Source organism: Onthophagus taurus, chromosome 6 (assembly GCF_036711975.1).
Source record: "Onthophagus taurus isolate NC chromosome 6, IU_Otau_3.0, whole genome shotgun sequence".
Lineage (NCBI taxonomy): Eukaryota > Metazoa > Arthropoda > Insecta > Coleoptera > Scarabaeidae > Onthophagus > Onthophagus taurus.
In genome coordinates, this window is record NC_091971.1 from 18,846,251 (window position 1) to 18,861,793 (window position 15,543).

The window sequence follows — 15,543 nt, forward strand, 5'->3', positions numbered from 1 at the left end:
GCTTGAAATGATATCGTTATCGGTAGTTTTACCTAATCCCATTTCAGAGTTCTATGAAAAATTTGGCTTAGTGACACCTCTCAACTAGAAAATGTAAAATTGCGATTTGGTTTTGAAATAAGAAAATGAAACAATCTAACTAGGAAAATAATATTAAAAATATCTGCTGTTCAAGATATAGAATAATTTATTAATTTTAACTAAGCCAAGCCATTTAGTCTATTTTAGTGGTGGAACGGATATCTCTTTTATCACTTTCGATTATTAATTAAAGTATCCTTTTCTTAATGCAAAAAGCCGTTTTGAAAAATCCGTTTTAGTTCTTGAGAAATAAATTTTTGAAATAATCGACAATTTTTTCGAATTTTGCAATTTTCGCCGATTAAGTTTTAAAAATTCGTATAAAATCCACTTCTTGGAATATGAGTATGAAAATTTCCCAAAGTGTTAATAAAAGTATCCTCTTTCCAACGAACCAACACGTTTTGAAAAATAACTTTTAGTTTTTGAGAAAACAATGTTTGAAGTTTTAATAAAATTTTCGATGTTGCAATTTTCATCAATAATTTTCAAAATTCGCTATAAAATTAATTTCTTGAAGGATCCTTGTGGAAATATCGCCAATTATTAATTAAAGTATCCTCTTTTTAATGCAACAAGCCGTTTAGAAAAATCACATTTAGTTTTTGAGAAATACATTTTTGAAATGATCGACAATTTTTTCGAATTCTACAATTTTCGCCGATTAAGTTTTAAAAATTCGTATAAAATCCAGTTCTTGGAATATCAGTATAAAAATTTCCCGAAGTGTTAATAAAAGTGTCCTCTTTCCAATGAAGCAACACGTTTTGAAAAATAACTTTTAGTTTTTGAGAAAACAATGTTTGAAGTTTTAATAAAATTTTCGATGTTGCAATTTTCATCGATAATATTCAAAATTCGCTATAAAATTAATTTTTTGAAGGATCCTTGTGGAAATATCGCCAATTATTAATTAAAGTATCCTCTTTTTAATGCAAAAAGCCGTTTTGAAAAATCCGTTTTAGTTCTTGAGAAATAAATTTTTGAAATAATCGACAATTTTTTCGAATTTTGCAATTTTTGCCGATTAAGTTTTAAAAATTCGTATAAAATGCATTTCTTGGAATATAAGTATGAAAATTTCCCAAAGTGTTAATAAAAGTGTCCTCTTTCCAATGAAGCAACACGTTTTGAAAAATAACTTTTAGTTTTTGAGAAAACAATGTTTGAAGTTTTAATAAAATTTTCGATGTTGCAATTTTCATCGATAATATTCAAAATTCGCTATAAAATTAAATTCTTGAAGGATCCTTGTGGAAATATCGCCAATTATTAATTAAAGTATCCCCTTTTTAATGCAACAAACCGTTTTGAAAAATCGCTTTGAGCTTTTGAGAAATAAATTTTTGAAATAAGTGACAATTTTTTCGAATTTTGCAGTTTTCGCCGATTAAGTTTTAAAAATTCGTATAAAATCCAGTTCTTGGAATATGAGTATGAAAATGTCCCAGTGTTAATAAAAGTGTCCTCTTTCCAATGAATCAACACGTTTTGAAAAATAACTTTTAGTTGTTGAGAAAACAATATTTGTAGTTTTGATAAAATTTTCGATGTTACAATTTTCATCGATAATATTCAAAATTCACTATAAAATCTATTTCTTGAAGGATCCTTGTGGAAATATCGCCAATTATTAATTAAAGTATCCTCTTTTTAGAGTTGCTGCGTAAGTTAAATCAGCATCAAAAAAGTTCATTTTGTATCTTGGATCTTACTTTGTTATTAATTTCATTTTTATTCAAATATCGCAATAATGTGGCAATGTAGGGTCTATTTAAATCATTCATGTCTACAACCTTTTTAAAGAAGAAAAACTTTTTTCCGTAGTTTCCACGCTTACTATAATAGGTCTCAAGCGCGATAGGTTGCCGATGTCTACTCATCATCGGAAAAACAACTTTGCCAACAGATCCATCAAGGACATGAGAGTAGCTCATGTCCTTGATGCATGACCCTTGGATGCATGGCATGTAATAGTTGTGCAGTATGTAGCAGACGAAAGAGAATGAAGAACGAGTTTCGCACGTTTCGAAGAACTCAGAAAAAAAATACGAAAAAAGGAACATAAATATAACTCGTTTTAAAACATGGAATATGTACTTTCTATTGCAAGCGGGAAGCAAAAACAGTGTTGCTACAGAGAATCGAAAGATATGATATAGAAATCTTAGCTTTACAAGAGATAAGATGGAAAGGATCAAGATCGATCAAAAAATCTAAATTCATCCTGTATTACTCAGAAAGTAAACATTGACAGGAGGCTCGCAAGGTGGGCTTTATGGTATCGAAGAACGGAGATAAAGCAGTATTGAGTTTCTTCCCTATCTCTGATAGAATCTGCATCCTGAGGATAAACGCAAAATATTACTTTCGTAAATGTGTGTATCCCCCAAGGGAAAATGACGTGGTGGAAGAATTCTATGAAAGACTCCAATCTGTATGCGATGAGTTTCCTAAACAAGATGCTATAATTACACTACTAGTAGGAGGCTTTATTGCAAAACTTGAAAAATAGATATCTTTGGGAAACACAATTTACATGAAACAGAAACAAGAAGGTGCAATAACTAATACAACATGCTGCTACAAAGAAATTTGTTGTTGTCAGTCTCGGTTTGACGAAAAAAAATATACGCATGGAGTACATGGAGAATACCAGGAATTAAAGACACCAACCAACTAGAACACGTATTAATATCAAAAAGATGGGCAATACGCATAAAAAATGTAAGAACGCTACGGAGAGCTAACACAGAGAAGCTCAAACACCAACATTAAACATAACTATCATGAAGAAATACCACAACGGTTACAGAGAAAAACACTTATTATGACAAAAGCTAGTGTAATAGGGGAAAAGAGAAACAATGGAAATGAGTGGTACGACGAAGAATACAGGATAGCTATCCCAACGTATTCATATAGAGAATGCCAGACAAAAGTGTATTCAAAGAATCATAAGAACCAATCGAGATGAGTATAATAAAAGAAGAATAGAAACCAGCAGAGTGTGTCGCAGGAAGAAGGGGGAAGTGGTCAAAAAATGGAAGAATATCTTGAAGGTGGACAGAGTATTTTAAAAGGGTTTAAAGAAGCAATATAGGCCATCAAGAACAGACGACGACATACACTGTCGAACCCGAAGACAAAGTACCCACATATAATGAAGTGATACAGTTAATTAAAGAGCCTGAAGAACCACAAAGCATCATAGGATTGAAACATGAAGGCAAACATCTTTGGGAAAGGATTTTACACAATTTAATCAATTACACGAAAAGTTGCTTGAAGAATGGTCTAGGTAATCATATTATTATTATTATTCATATTACTCTTTATTCAATAGGTACAAACAGCATAAAATACATCGTCACAAAACAAAGAAAATAAATTACAATTCAAAATTTATAAAAAAGTCATTAATAGAATAAAATTCTCCTTCCTGTAAAATTTCTTTCATCGTGGCTCTGAACATTCTATAATTTATTTCCCTTATCTCCAATGGTAATGCATTATATAATTTCACCGCTGTAAAATTGAAACATTTTTGTGTTCTTGTTGTCCGATGGTACGGAATCGTCAAATCTCCTCTTTGACGCGTACTATAACCATGCTTGTCTGAGTTTATGGAAAATTCCTCTCAATGGTAACGTCATAATCTTTAATTCCTTGAATCGCGTTCTGCAACTGTCTCGTTGGGCCATTTTCAATAGGATTTGTATCCTATTCTATATCCAAAGGTAAGCTTTTAACTATAACTTTCAAACAGTACAAAGAGCCAGTCAATCGTTTTAGTTTTGTTACATGATCCGACCAAGTGAGAGTTTCATTCAATGTAACACCCAGAAATTTTATTGTTTGATTTGTTACCTCACCTCCTTGTTTAGCGTAAAAGGTGAGTATCTTGGTTCTATCTGTATTCAGATTTAATTTATTAGTGTTAAACCAGTCTTCAGCCCGCCGTATTGTATGCTTTGTTTTCTGATTCTATTTCTATTTATAAGTGAAGTATCGTCGGCATATAAGCACATAGAGCTTGTTGGAATATTTTCTGGTAAATCATTTATATACAAAAGAAAAAGAAGGGGTCCCAATACCGAACCCTGCGGAACGCCTGTTGTTATGTCTTTTAGTTTGGATTGACGATCTTTCCAGTACACGCACTGTTTTCTTCCAAACAGATAAGATCTGATTAGTTTCAACGCTGTACAGAATGGTCCAAATTTGACACATTTAAAGGGAAACTCCTCTTTTTCTAAGAGATAGAGGAAAAATGATATTAGTGTCTGAGGCTCGATTTTTATAAGAAACTTAATGGAGAAAACCACTTATTGATATCTCTTACTGTTTCAGAGATGCAGGGTGTTTTTCGAAAAAGTGCATTTTCGAAAAGTCGTCATAACTTATTTCTTATTGATAAATCTTCCTTTCTGTGAAAACATTTCCAGAGCAACTTTTTACGTAGAATTCGATGGAATAAGTTAGCTTTCCCTCAAAGCAATATCTTAGCGGTTATTGACATAAAAATGATTTTTTTAAACGGAACAGCCTATACCTATATTTTTGCAAATTCGACGAGACCATAAAATTTCCTTTCCAAAAATATAGCAGACTTGATATCTCGTTGAAGTCTTCTTTGAAATATACAACTTGGAAACTTTGAAGATTTTCACTTGCGCACTAGTAGGCTAGTGGGCTTTGACGACGTTTCGATAAAACAAATGTATTGTTTATGAATATCTGTAAAGATATCTGTAAATATCTATAAATGTATCAGTCAAATTTTGATTCAAGTTGTAAGTGTTAGTGCTTATCGTTAGAGTATTACTTACAATTAGTTGTCATCAACTTTCAAAACAATGTCATATAAAAATTATGAAAAATGGGACATGATAGTATGGTTTATACAATTTGGGGAAAATGCAGAGACTGCAAGAAATTTATATCATGAACGATATCCAGAGAGGCGGCCACCTTTTAATGATACTTTTAGAAGATTGTGATATAATCTACAAAGTAGTAGTTTTAGAGGCAATGGAAAATAATCCACAGATATCAACGCAGCAATTGAGTGTAACCATAGGAATTCCAAGAACCAAAGCTAGGCTGATTTTGAAAAAATTCAGATTTAAGCCATACAGAACTAGCAAAGTCTATTACTTCAGACCAGGAGATCTTGAAAGGCGCATGAATTTTTGCCAATGGCTCTTGGGAAAATGTGACGAACCACGCAATTTTTCTTTAAATTGTATTTGGACAGATGAAGCTATGCGAGTAGTGCTGGTGCACAGCACAAATAAAATATTTGAACATATTTAGGCAACAAATCAACCTGTTGTTGCGAAATGTATTTTTTCAACATGATGGTGCACCGCCTCACAATGCTGCTATTGTCACCAATTTTTTGACCGCAGCTTTTGGTGATTGTTGTTTAGATAATCAAGGTTTTATTAGCTGGGCGGCTTGGTTACCGGACCTAACACCTATGGATTTCTTTCCTTTGGGGAAGATTGAAAGATGTTATCTAAATACAGCCAATAAATTCCCGACAGCAACTAGAAGCCGCAGTTGTGAACGCTTTTGCAACACTTACGCTCATTGAGCTTATGAATAAGAAAAAAGTTATGACGACTGAAAATCCACTTTTTTGAAAAACACCTTTTTTGATATTTATATTGTCACCTTCTGAAATTCCATTCTAATAAAGTCTATTATTATTATTATTATATTGATATGCGGTTTTCGCCATTAAGTTTCTTAGAAAAATTGAACCTCAGACACTGACATCATTTTTCCTGTATCTATTATAGAAATAGGAGTTTCCCTTTAAAAGTGCCCAATTTGGCTCACCTTGTTCAGTGAAATCCATATTTCCCCAACTTACACAAAAGTATCTCATGATCAATGCTATCAAAAGCCTTACTGCGATCACAGAAAGTTATCTGAGTAAATTGTTGAAGATCAAAACCTTGTATAATTTCTTGTACCAAAGTTAAAAGTGGTAGTGGTAGATTTATCTTTCTGGAATTTTGTTATAATATTATTTATAATACATAATCTTGTCTTAATATAATAATATTGATATAGGTCTGTAGTTTTTACAATTATTAATGTCACCTTTTTTGTAGATCGGTATTACCTTAGCAATTTTCAATTCTGTCGGAAAAACTCCATCCTCTATACATTTGTTTAGAACGTCACATATTTGTTTGGAAATCATTGTATCTATGAATTTTAGTAGCTTTACTGATGATCCTACAACTGATACATAAAAATGGGCAACCTGGAATACTCTAACTATAGATCAAAAACGTTACGTAACGCTACTTATGATTGTATAATTGTATCAGGAATAATATACAATATAATCAATATCAATGTGGGTTTCGGCCAAATTGCTACAGCAGATCATCTATTCAGCACTAGGCAAATAGGGTATGAATATATCACTCTAGATATAGATTTGAAGCAAGTTTTCGAGAAGGTAAATAGCAATAAAATGGTACGCGACCTACAGATAGTCGGAATTCTCTAGAAATTAATGGAACTAATTAACATGACCATAGCTGGATCGAAGGCAGTAGTGAGTAAACAACCAATAAACAGCTTTCCTCCATATCAACACTGGTGTCAGATTAGGATATGCGTTATCTATTATGTTTTTCGACCTGGTAGTAGAAGCATTATTCAGAAAGACCACCAATACAGGTTACAAAAACACTCAAATGCTCACCTATACAAACGATTTGGCACTACTAAGTCGGACAAGAAGTTCTTTAAAAGAGACCCTAGCAAATATTGAATGTTAATCAATATTGTTAATCAATTTTAATCAAAGGATGCAGGTGGTCAGAAAAGCAATCATTACAAAAACCTACACTAGACTCTAAAATAATCCATTTTCGAAACCGATGCTATCAAATGTACTTAAAAGTAATGAAAAAATCTTAGACTAAGATTCAAAACTGAAAATATATAAGAGCATTATAAGACCAGCAGACCTATGGCTGTGAAGCATGCCATGGAACGAAAAGTAAAAAGAAGAATTTATGGCCCAATGCAAAATTATGACGGCACATGGAAGAAAAAGATGAACCATAGACTAGACAGTATAATAGAAGCCGCTAACATCGTTAGATTCATAAAGATGTAAAATAGCAATGCGTATGAGTGATAACCAAACATCAAAAAGTGTAGTTGAGTGGAAACCAACGGGCAGGAGAATGAGAGGGAGACTAAGCTGTCGAAGAGGATCTGAAAACAATGGAAATAATATGCTGGAGAGGGAAATGTCGGGAGAGGACGGAATGGCGAAAATTAACTGAGAAGGTCAAAACCCACCCCACTAATAAAAGAAGAAGACAAAGCTTTGATGGCTGCGTCAGGAAGGTCTCCAGCTCGGTGTCACAAAGTATCTGACATGAATTCTTTATTTTCATTATTGAACCTCATCAAATAATCTTAAACATACTTGGTAATTGTATGCAGTAATAATATTACTTGGTATGTTATAGTTAATATAAAGAACTGTTAAAATCTTTGGGTGTTAAGTTCTTTTAGCCGAAGAATTGAAAAATTCAATACTTTCCTTAATGGTTCTTAAGGCGTTTCCTCTGTCTCGAACAAATACAAATACAAATATCTTTATTTACCGTAACAACAAATTCACAATAAAATGTCCACAAACAAGAAAAACAAAAAAATTTATTATCAATGTTAATTCTTATCAATTTCATTCACTGCCTCCCTAATAAATTCCTCAAAAGTGTAATATGCACTTTCCATTAGGTGTTTTTTTATAATTATATTGAATTTACTTCTTGACATTGCCGCAATGGAGGGTGGAACTATGTTGAAAAATTTTGGACCCCAATAGTCCATCGATTGTTGTGTTCTTGAGAGTCGGTGATATGGTGTAGCAAGTTGATAGCAAGATCTAGTTGCATAACTATGTGATTCGCCGAGTGTTTGGAAAGTATTCCTATTATCGTACACGTACATTAACACCGTGTGTATGTATATACTTGGTAGGGTAAGTACTTCTTCTCTAATGAAATACTCCTTACAGCTATCACGCCGTCGCAGATTACAGAGAGCCCTAATTGCTGACTTTTGTATTTTAAATATTCTATGGAACTCAGTTGACTGTCCCCAGAATAGAATTCCGTATGATGCCACGGACTGGAAGAGGTTGAAATACGATATTTTGGCGGCTTGGTGTGTAGCTATGCTTTTCAAACGTCTTATGGTGAAAACCGCTGTTGATAACTTCTTTGATAGGGCCTCAATATGATGGTGCCAATCCAGCCGTCCATCGAGATGTAACCCGAGGAACCTCGCCTTACCGACACGATTTTCTGCTTTTGTGTTGAATATTATGCTTTCTGTTTTATTGTGATTTAGTTGCAGATTATTACTTTCAAACCATAACTGCGCTTCGTACATTGCATTGATAGACTTCTGTTTTAGTTCACGCTTGTCTTTACTTTTTACGATGATTGATGTATCGTCCGCATATAAGCCAATTTCTTCATTGACCGTGGCAGGCAAATCATTAACATATATAATGAATAATAAGGGCCGACAGCCCTACGGCACTGGCCGTAAGTGACGCATGCCTTTTTTACTCTATTATCTAGGTGGGATTTCCACGTTAACTTGCTATCTAAAATTAAGCCCAAGTACTTAACCTCTGTAGACAATGTAAGTGGAGTGTTAGCGAGCATTGGCAGTTTGGGGTTGCCTATGTTGCGCATGCGTGTAAAAATAACCATCTCGAGGACGTGGGGGTTGTCCCCCAAGATAGCTCTATGGATTTACACGACGGTAATCCGACCAATGCTAACTTACGGTGCGGTGGTATGGTGGAACAGAACTTCTAAGTCCACCGCCACCACCGCGCTCAATAGGATACAGAGACTCGCGTGTCTTTTTGTTACAGGTGCGCTGCGATCTACTCCCACCGCGGCCATGGAAGTCATGCTTAACCTGCCACTACTTAATCTACATGTTCAGGAGGTGGCGCTGGTAACCATGAAAAGACTACAATCTGTAGGAATCATGAAGGATGAGGACACTGGCGGCAGTTCGACGCTCTGGAGGGGGGCTGTACTGGACTCACCCTCACTTGAGTGCAAGACGGACTGCTTGTCAGCAAAATACGTTTTTTCAAGAAATTACCTCACCTACATCAGTCCCACAGTAGTAGATGCGAATAAGACCTTAAAAATCTACACTGATGGCTCAAAAAGACGGAACGGGGCGGGAGCGGGGGTCTTTTCCCATCATCCTCGAATACGCCTCTCAGAACCTCTAGGTAAAGGTACCGTCATACAAGCGGAACTGACCGCTATCAAACTTGCTGCTGATTATATTGTTGACTCGAATAAACGCGGTAAGTGTTATACTATTTATACAGACAGTAGGCAATCTGTTTTAGCGTTAAGCAGCGTTAAAATAACGTCTGCACTAATAATGGACTGCCATCTAGCACTGGAAGAAGCCACGAAACACAATCGTGTCACTATCCAATGGATCAAAGGGCACTCCGGCTCTACGGGTAACAAACATGCGGATAGGCTGGCAAAGCATGCTGCCAGCAGAGTTCCCTGTGCACCCGAGCCGATAATTACCCCTTCATTAGCTACTCATATCAACATGATTAAGCACATTACCCACAAAAAATTCCTAAACGCGTGGGACAAAACCCCGGGCTGCTATCTTGCCAAGGATTTGTTAAAATATCCTTCGAAATCTACAGCTCAGTTTTTCGTAGGGCTTGGGAAAAACGCCCTTCGATTAGCCACAGGTCTCCTCACGGGACACTGTAAGGTAAACAAGCACCTTCACAATATGAAGGTTGCAAATTCTCCTCTCTGTCGAGCCTGTGAACAGGACAACGAGACCGCTAGACACATCTTGTGTGATTGCCCCTCTCTAGCAGACCTCAGAATGAGGACCCTCGGAGAGGCATGGCCGACCACAGATGATATCAGGAACTTCCCTCTGAGTAATATCCTGGCCTTCGGTAATTCCCTAGGCTGGCTGATGTGAAAAGAGGTTATGTTGGGAGTATGCACAAGGAGTCCAATGGGGCCTAAGTGCGGTGTGCGGGAACGAATGCACTCCCGTTTCCTTACATACATACATAGTAAGGGCCCTAAAATTGATCCTTGGGGCACACCTTGTTTTATGTTTAATAACTTGGAATTTTTATCTTTCCATTGAACGTATTGTTGGCGTTCGGAGAGGTATGAGTTTAGGAGTTCTAGTTGTACTCCTCTTATGCCATAATATTCCAGCTTGTCTAAAAGTATGTTGTGGCTTACAGTATCAAACGCCTTGGTAAGATCTAATAAGTTGATTTCCACTAGTTCTTTATTATCAAGTGCTTCTGTAATAAAATTTATGACATTCATCATCGCTGTTGTTACCGATTTTTTCATTGCTTAGAACATTGCTTAGATATTGAAATATTAAGACAAGGAGTTACAATTAAATTAATGAAAGTTTCCTGAATTTTTAAGATCCCCTTTGCTATTTGGTACGTTTCATTCTGGTGGCCTACCAATTCAAGTAAATTGTTTTCGTCAATGTCTCAAGATTTTGTAACGTCAGAATGAACTCTATGATCAAGTAGTGAGTTTAGTTTAATGCGAAATTGAATCTTATGAAATTCTCACGTACAGCTTCACTTGAAGAAGTGTTATTAAAGTTCTTATGAAAAATTCTTTTTGCGTAGTTTCAACTTGATATTTTGATTCAGCAAAAAAAAAATTACTAAAAAAATATATATTTGACAACACAATACGTTTTTATTTATTGAAATAAGATATTTATAAATCAAAGTGGTCCGTGTATTAATATATCTAAAACTAAAGGTTTTTGAAACCCTCCAGTCATTCCCTTAATTCTATCCTCAGTTAAAATCAATCCTTTATTTTGTAGACACATAGATCTAAAATTTTCATTTAAACTCGTCAACGGTCCGAAATATTTCACCCTCAATCGGTTACATTGACTTGATAAAGCGAGGGTGTAATTAAAATTTGTAACCAAATTCGAAGCGACCCAAACAAAATATTTTTCAGCTGGAACGTAGTCGCAATAATTGTTATAACCCGTATCGGTACATTCGAATAATAATTTAGTGGCCATAATTAAAACTACGGGATTTTTCGATACAGTTTGTGGTCCCAAATTCAAATTATTTATATTATCGCAAATTGTTATTTCCGGTTTTTTGATTCTCAGTAAACAAATACACATGATATCGTCTATTTTTATATCTTCTGCATGAAATTCCATACCATTTCTAGCTTCTAAATGTGTTGTAATTAAGGCAACATGTTTGTGTTCACATTCAAAGTGATAATCAACGGATTTTATTGCAATAGCTTTATTGCAAGTTTTTAGTGGACAGTACAAAGGTCGCGATGTGTTTGACAACAAAGAAGTTAATGAATGAGTATTATCGATTTTTGAGAAATTTGCTGAAGATACTCTTCCAGTTACATAAAAACCCGGCCGCGGAAACATTTTTGTTGTTATCAATGACGATATAGTATCCAACGGTTTCGGCTTCTTTTTATCATGAGCATGATCTATCCATGCGTTACAAGTAAAATGAGGACACCTGGATTCTTTACCTTTATAGTATTCTTGTTGGTAACAATTTTGACAGAAAAAATGACCTTGATAGCAAGCGAATAATTCTTGAAGATTGTACTTCCCGTTACAAATGTCACAAAAAAATGAATCTTCTTCTGTATCTTCTAAATCAATAGTGTTTAATGTTGTTGAATTTGTATCTTCCATTCTTTTTTATTAACAATAAATTTTGAAGTTTAAAAATTTGATAGATGTCTTTTTTGACGAGTTGTATAAATGAATTAAACTTAAATATACACTACTCTCCAAAATTATCGCACCACCTAAATTATGCATTAAGTTTAAAGGTATTTTTTTTTTAATCAACGGATTCTGCAACACCCTGTGGAATTTATCAGAAAGAACCGCTACATTCCATTTACATTACGTTAGAATGGCAACCCTTCTCTACATTTTCGTTCAAGAATCATCTCGATATCTCTTTTATCAAGGAAGATACACATTTTTTAAGTTTGACTTAATTTTGTTGAAATATAATCCTTACTAATGAAACAAGCAGGCTATAAAATATCAAACAGTTTGACAGAAATGCTTGTCAATTTTATTTACGCATTTAGGAAGTTGCTGCTTTGGGTTATTAAGTGTTTATTTGACATGGACCGTATTTCAAGACATTTAAACCGCGATGAGTGTGTTGAGGCAGCTACTTTAGCCAATGAAGGAATAAGTTATCGTGAAATAGGCTTGAGATTAGGAGTTTCTCATACAACAATATCACGTGTCTTTCAACGATTTCAAGAGACCATTACAAGACGACCTGGACAAGGAAGAAGGAGAGTCACAACACTACGCCAAGATCGTTTTATTAGACTTCGTGCTTTAAGGGAACGTTTTGTTACAATAAGAAACTTACAGATACAAGTAGCAGATGTTCATAATATTCGAATTAGTACTAACACTGTACAAAGGCGTCTCACCGAAGGTGATTTGCATGCAAGGATTCCTGCCAGAGCACCAAATTTAAACGCAAATCATCGTAGAAGGAGATTGCAATTTGCCAGAGAACATCTTGACTGGAATGCTGATGACTGGGAACAAGTACTGTTCACAGATGAATCAAGGTTTTGTTTATACAGCTCAGATAGACGTTTAAAAGTAATTCGACGGTCCAATGAACGCTATGCACAGTGCAACATACGACCGACAACAGTGAATCGGTTATTTCGAAAAGGCCACTACTCCAAAAAAGTAAATTTTTCAGGAGAATAAAAAAACGTTTCATTTTCGTATTAGTCAGAATATCGATTTCTTTTCAGAACAAAGACCTAAATTATGATACTGTGAAAGTTTTATAAACAAAAAAAATATTAAAAATGAATCTAATGCGCAATTAAACAAATTTTTGTATTTGGATTTGTGGCCTTTTCCAAACAAATATTGGTGGTTTCATGATTGATGATTAAAAAAATTTAAGTATTGTTAATAAAAAAATTTATTATATAAAAAAAAAAGATTTTACAGTTAAGAAATACTTAATGGTATTTAATAATCCTCTTCTGGCGGTTCATCACTATTAGTAGTAGACCATAAAATCAGCTCATCATAAAAAAATTTTTTGTCTTCTGGTACATACTGCACAAGTTTCTTTAGATTGGCCATTTTTTTGTAATTTATAGCGATTTTAGCAGTGTAAGCAAGCTTTGATGGTAGAGGAGGACAAACTCCAGATGGTTTTCCAAATGAAAATTCATAGAAAATAAGCCCATCGATGAATGGGCGTACTTTAACAATGCCAGATTTTGTGCAATCATATTCGAACTCATTGTACTGAGAAATTTGAAAAGTCTTCTTTTCATCTCTAGCTTTTTTCCCATAGGAGTCGATTGACAGAGTGGTTTTCTTATAGTACTTGGGCCACCATTCCTTAAAGTCCAAAATTTCTTCATTATTAACCCTTTTTATTGAGAACAGAGATTTTTTAGGGGATTCTTCTATTAGCTGAAAATATTCTTCAGGAAGAAATATTCGATCTTGCTTGCGAATAAGCCTTTTTGCTACCCCAAAGTCTCTATCGCTTGGGAGAAATGAATGACCCTCTCAAAATAATGTTTCAAGAAAGTGCACACTTCGTTGGGTCCTTTGTGAGCCTCGCCCTCATGATAAGAGTAAAATTTAGCCTCTCCTGTTTTTAAGTTATGTATACTGAATTCAAAAACCCATAGTTGTCGATAATAAAAAATTTCCTGTACAGGTATGTGTGGTATAGGTAAATTTTGCATGTAATCCATTGTGATTCCCAATATTTCCTCTTTCTCTAAAGAGAGCTTCTTGATGTGTTGTAGTTTTTTATAGAATTTCTTAGCCCTGTTTTTATGAACTAAGAGTTCTGCTGTAGCAACTCTTTTTGCATTGTCATTGAGAGTTGTACTTTTAACTTTCTGACCAAGTTCTTCACAGGCCAAACATACGTCAACTTGAGGGCAACCAAAAGTATAAGTAAAATTTTCATGGAATTATTTCAAATAAAAACCGTATTTCACTTTTCAGTCAGGAAACTTTTTCATAAACATATTATGCATTTGTTGAACATCCAAAGTAGCAGGCAAGTACTTTTTTAATACATTGTTTGAATAATGTACTTCCTTAACATCAAACGATTCTATGTGTTCTTTTATTTGCAAGCATACCTCACCTGGTATTAAATTATGTCTAAATTGTGCAGATTTACCTCTATTGTCTCTTGGAGTAGTTCCAGAAATTAGTAGAAGACATAATCGTCTAACATGCTTTTCACCAACGCCATATAAACTCAAGAAAGCTTTTTTACATACCTGCTTACGAATTCCATTCAAACAAACATGAAACAGAAAATTCCCAGTAAACAAGAAACATCTGTGAAACATTTCAATTTTAACGTACAATGAATTAAATGAAACATTTTACAACTACGTTTCATATACGTGACAGATACGATTGTTACGAAACGTATCTAAAGATATGTATCAAATACATTTCAGTAGGAATATTTATGAAATATCATTAAAATATGTAGCAGAAACATTTCATTTGAAACATTTCTCTACAAATGTGTCTGAAACATGTCTGAATATCTTCATCAGCGCCTGTGAACGTATGCGCATGTTCTAGGACGCGGTGACTCATCAGCGTCTTGTCACGACTTGTTCTATTGTGTGTTTTGTTCTGTTCAGTTCTGTTCTCAGTTCCTTCGAATCGTTTTCTATATATCTGTTCTGTGGCTCGAATATTGGTTTAGAATGGCGCAGGTAAGTTTCGTATAAGTTTTTTTATATATCACCACTAGGTTTAGTTATTTTTAAATTTATCTAAAAACATTCTTGTTTAAAATGATGACTTAAATCTTGTGATTGAATTTAACCGAAGAATATTATATTGACATAAAGTTATTCCTTAACCAACGCGATGTATTCGCTGCGACGGCGATTGTTACGCTTGATAATGTTGTCGCCAAGTCGACACGGCGGCAAATAAACATACACAAACGTGCCCAAACCGACGTTTTCAACTGTCAGGTGACAACGACAAAAACCGTGGGTGTAGCGATACTTTCGCGTCGGTCTGGGTATGTTCATTTGCCGCGGCTTCGTGTTGACCTGGCGACATGGTCATGCGAAACAATCGCCGTTACAGAGAATAAATCGCATTGGTTAAGGAGGAGTTTAAAACTTTTTCCATGACCGAATTCTAATTTAAACATACATTTTAGTGGCAGTTAGGAAGAGCTTCCATTTAACTGATAAAGAATATGAAGTGGTAGTAAGCAATTGGTTACGACAAGCGAATTTACGTTATAATAGGCGAAATAAGGAAACT

At 34.6% G+C, this 15,543-nt stretch overlaps 1 protein-coding gene across 1 annotated transcript; it reads right to left on the minus strand.

Annotated features, from left to right (window-relative positions):
• Positions 1-10,875: 10,875 nt before the first annotated feature.
• On the minus strand, positions 10,876-12,229 carry LOC139430269 (uncharacterized). The gene has a single exon (XM_071197001.1). The coding sequence runs from the start codon at positions 11,896-11,898 to the stop codon at positions 10,924-10,926; it is 975 nt and encodes a 324-aa protein (XP_071053102.1). The 5' UTR covers positions 11,899-12,229; the 3' UTR covers positions 10,876-10,923.
• Positions 12,230-15,543: the final 3,314 nt, after the last annotated feature.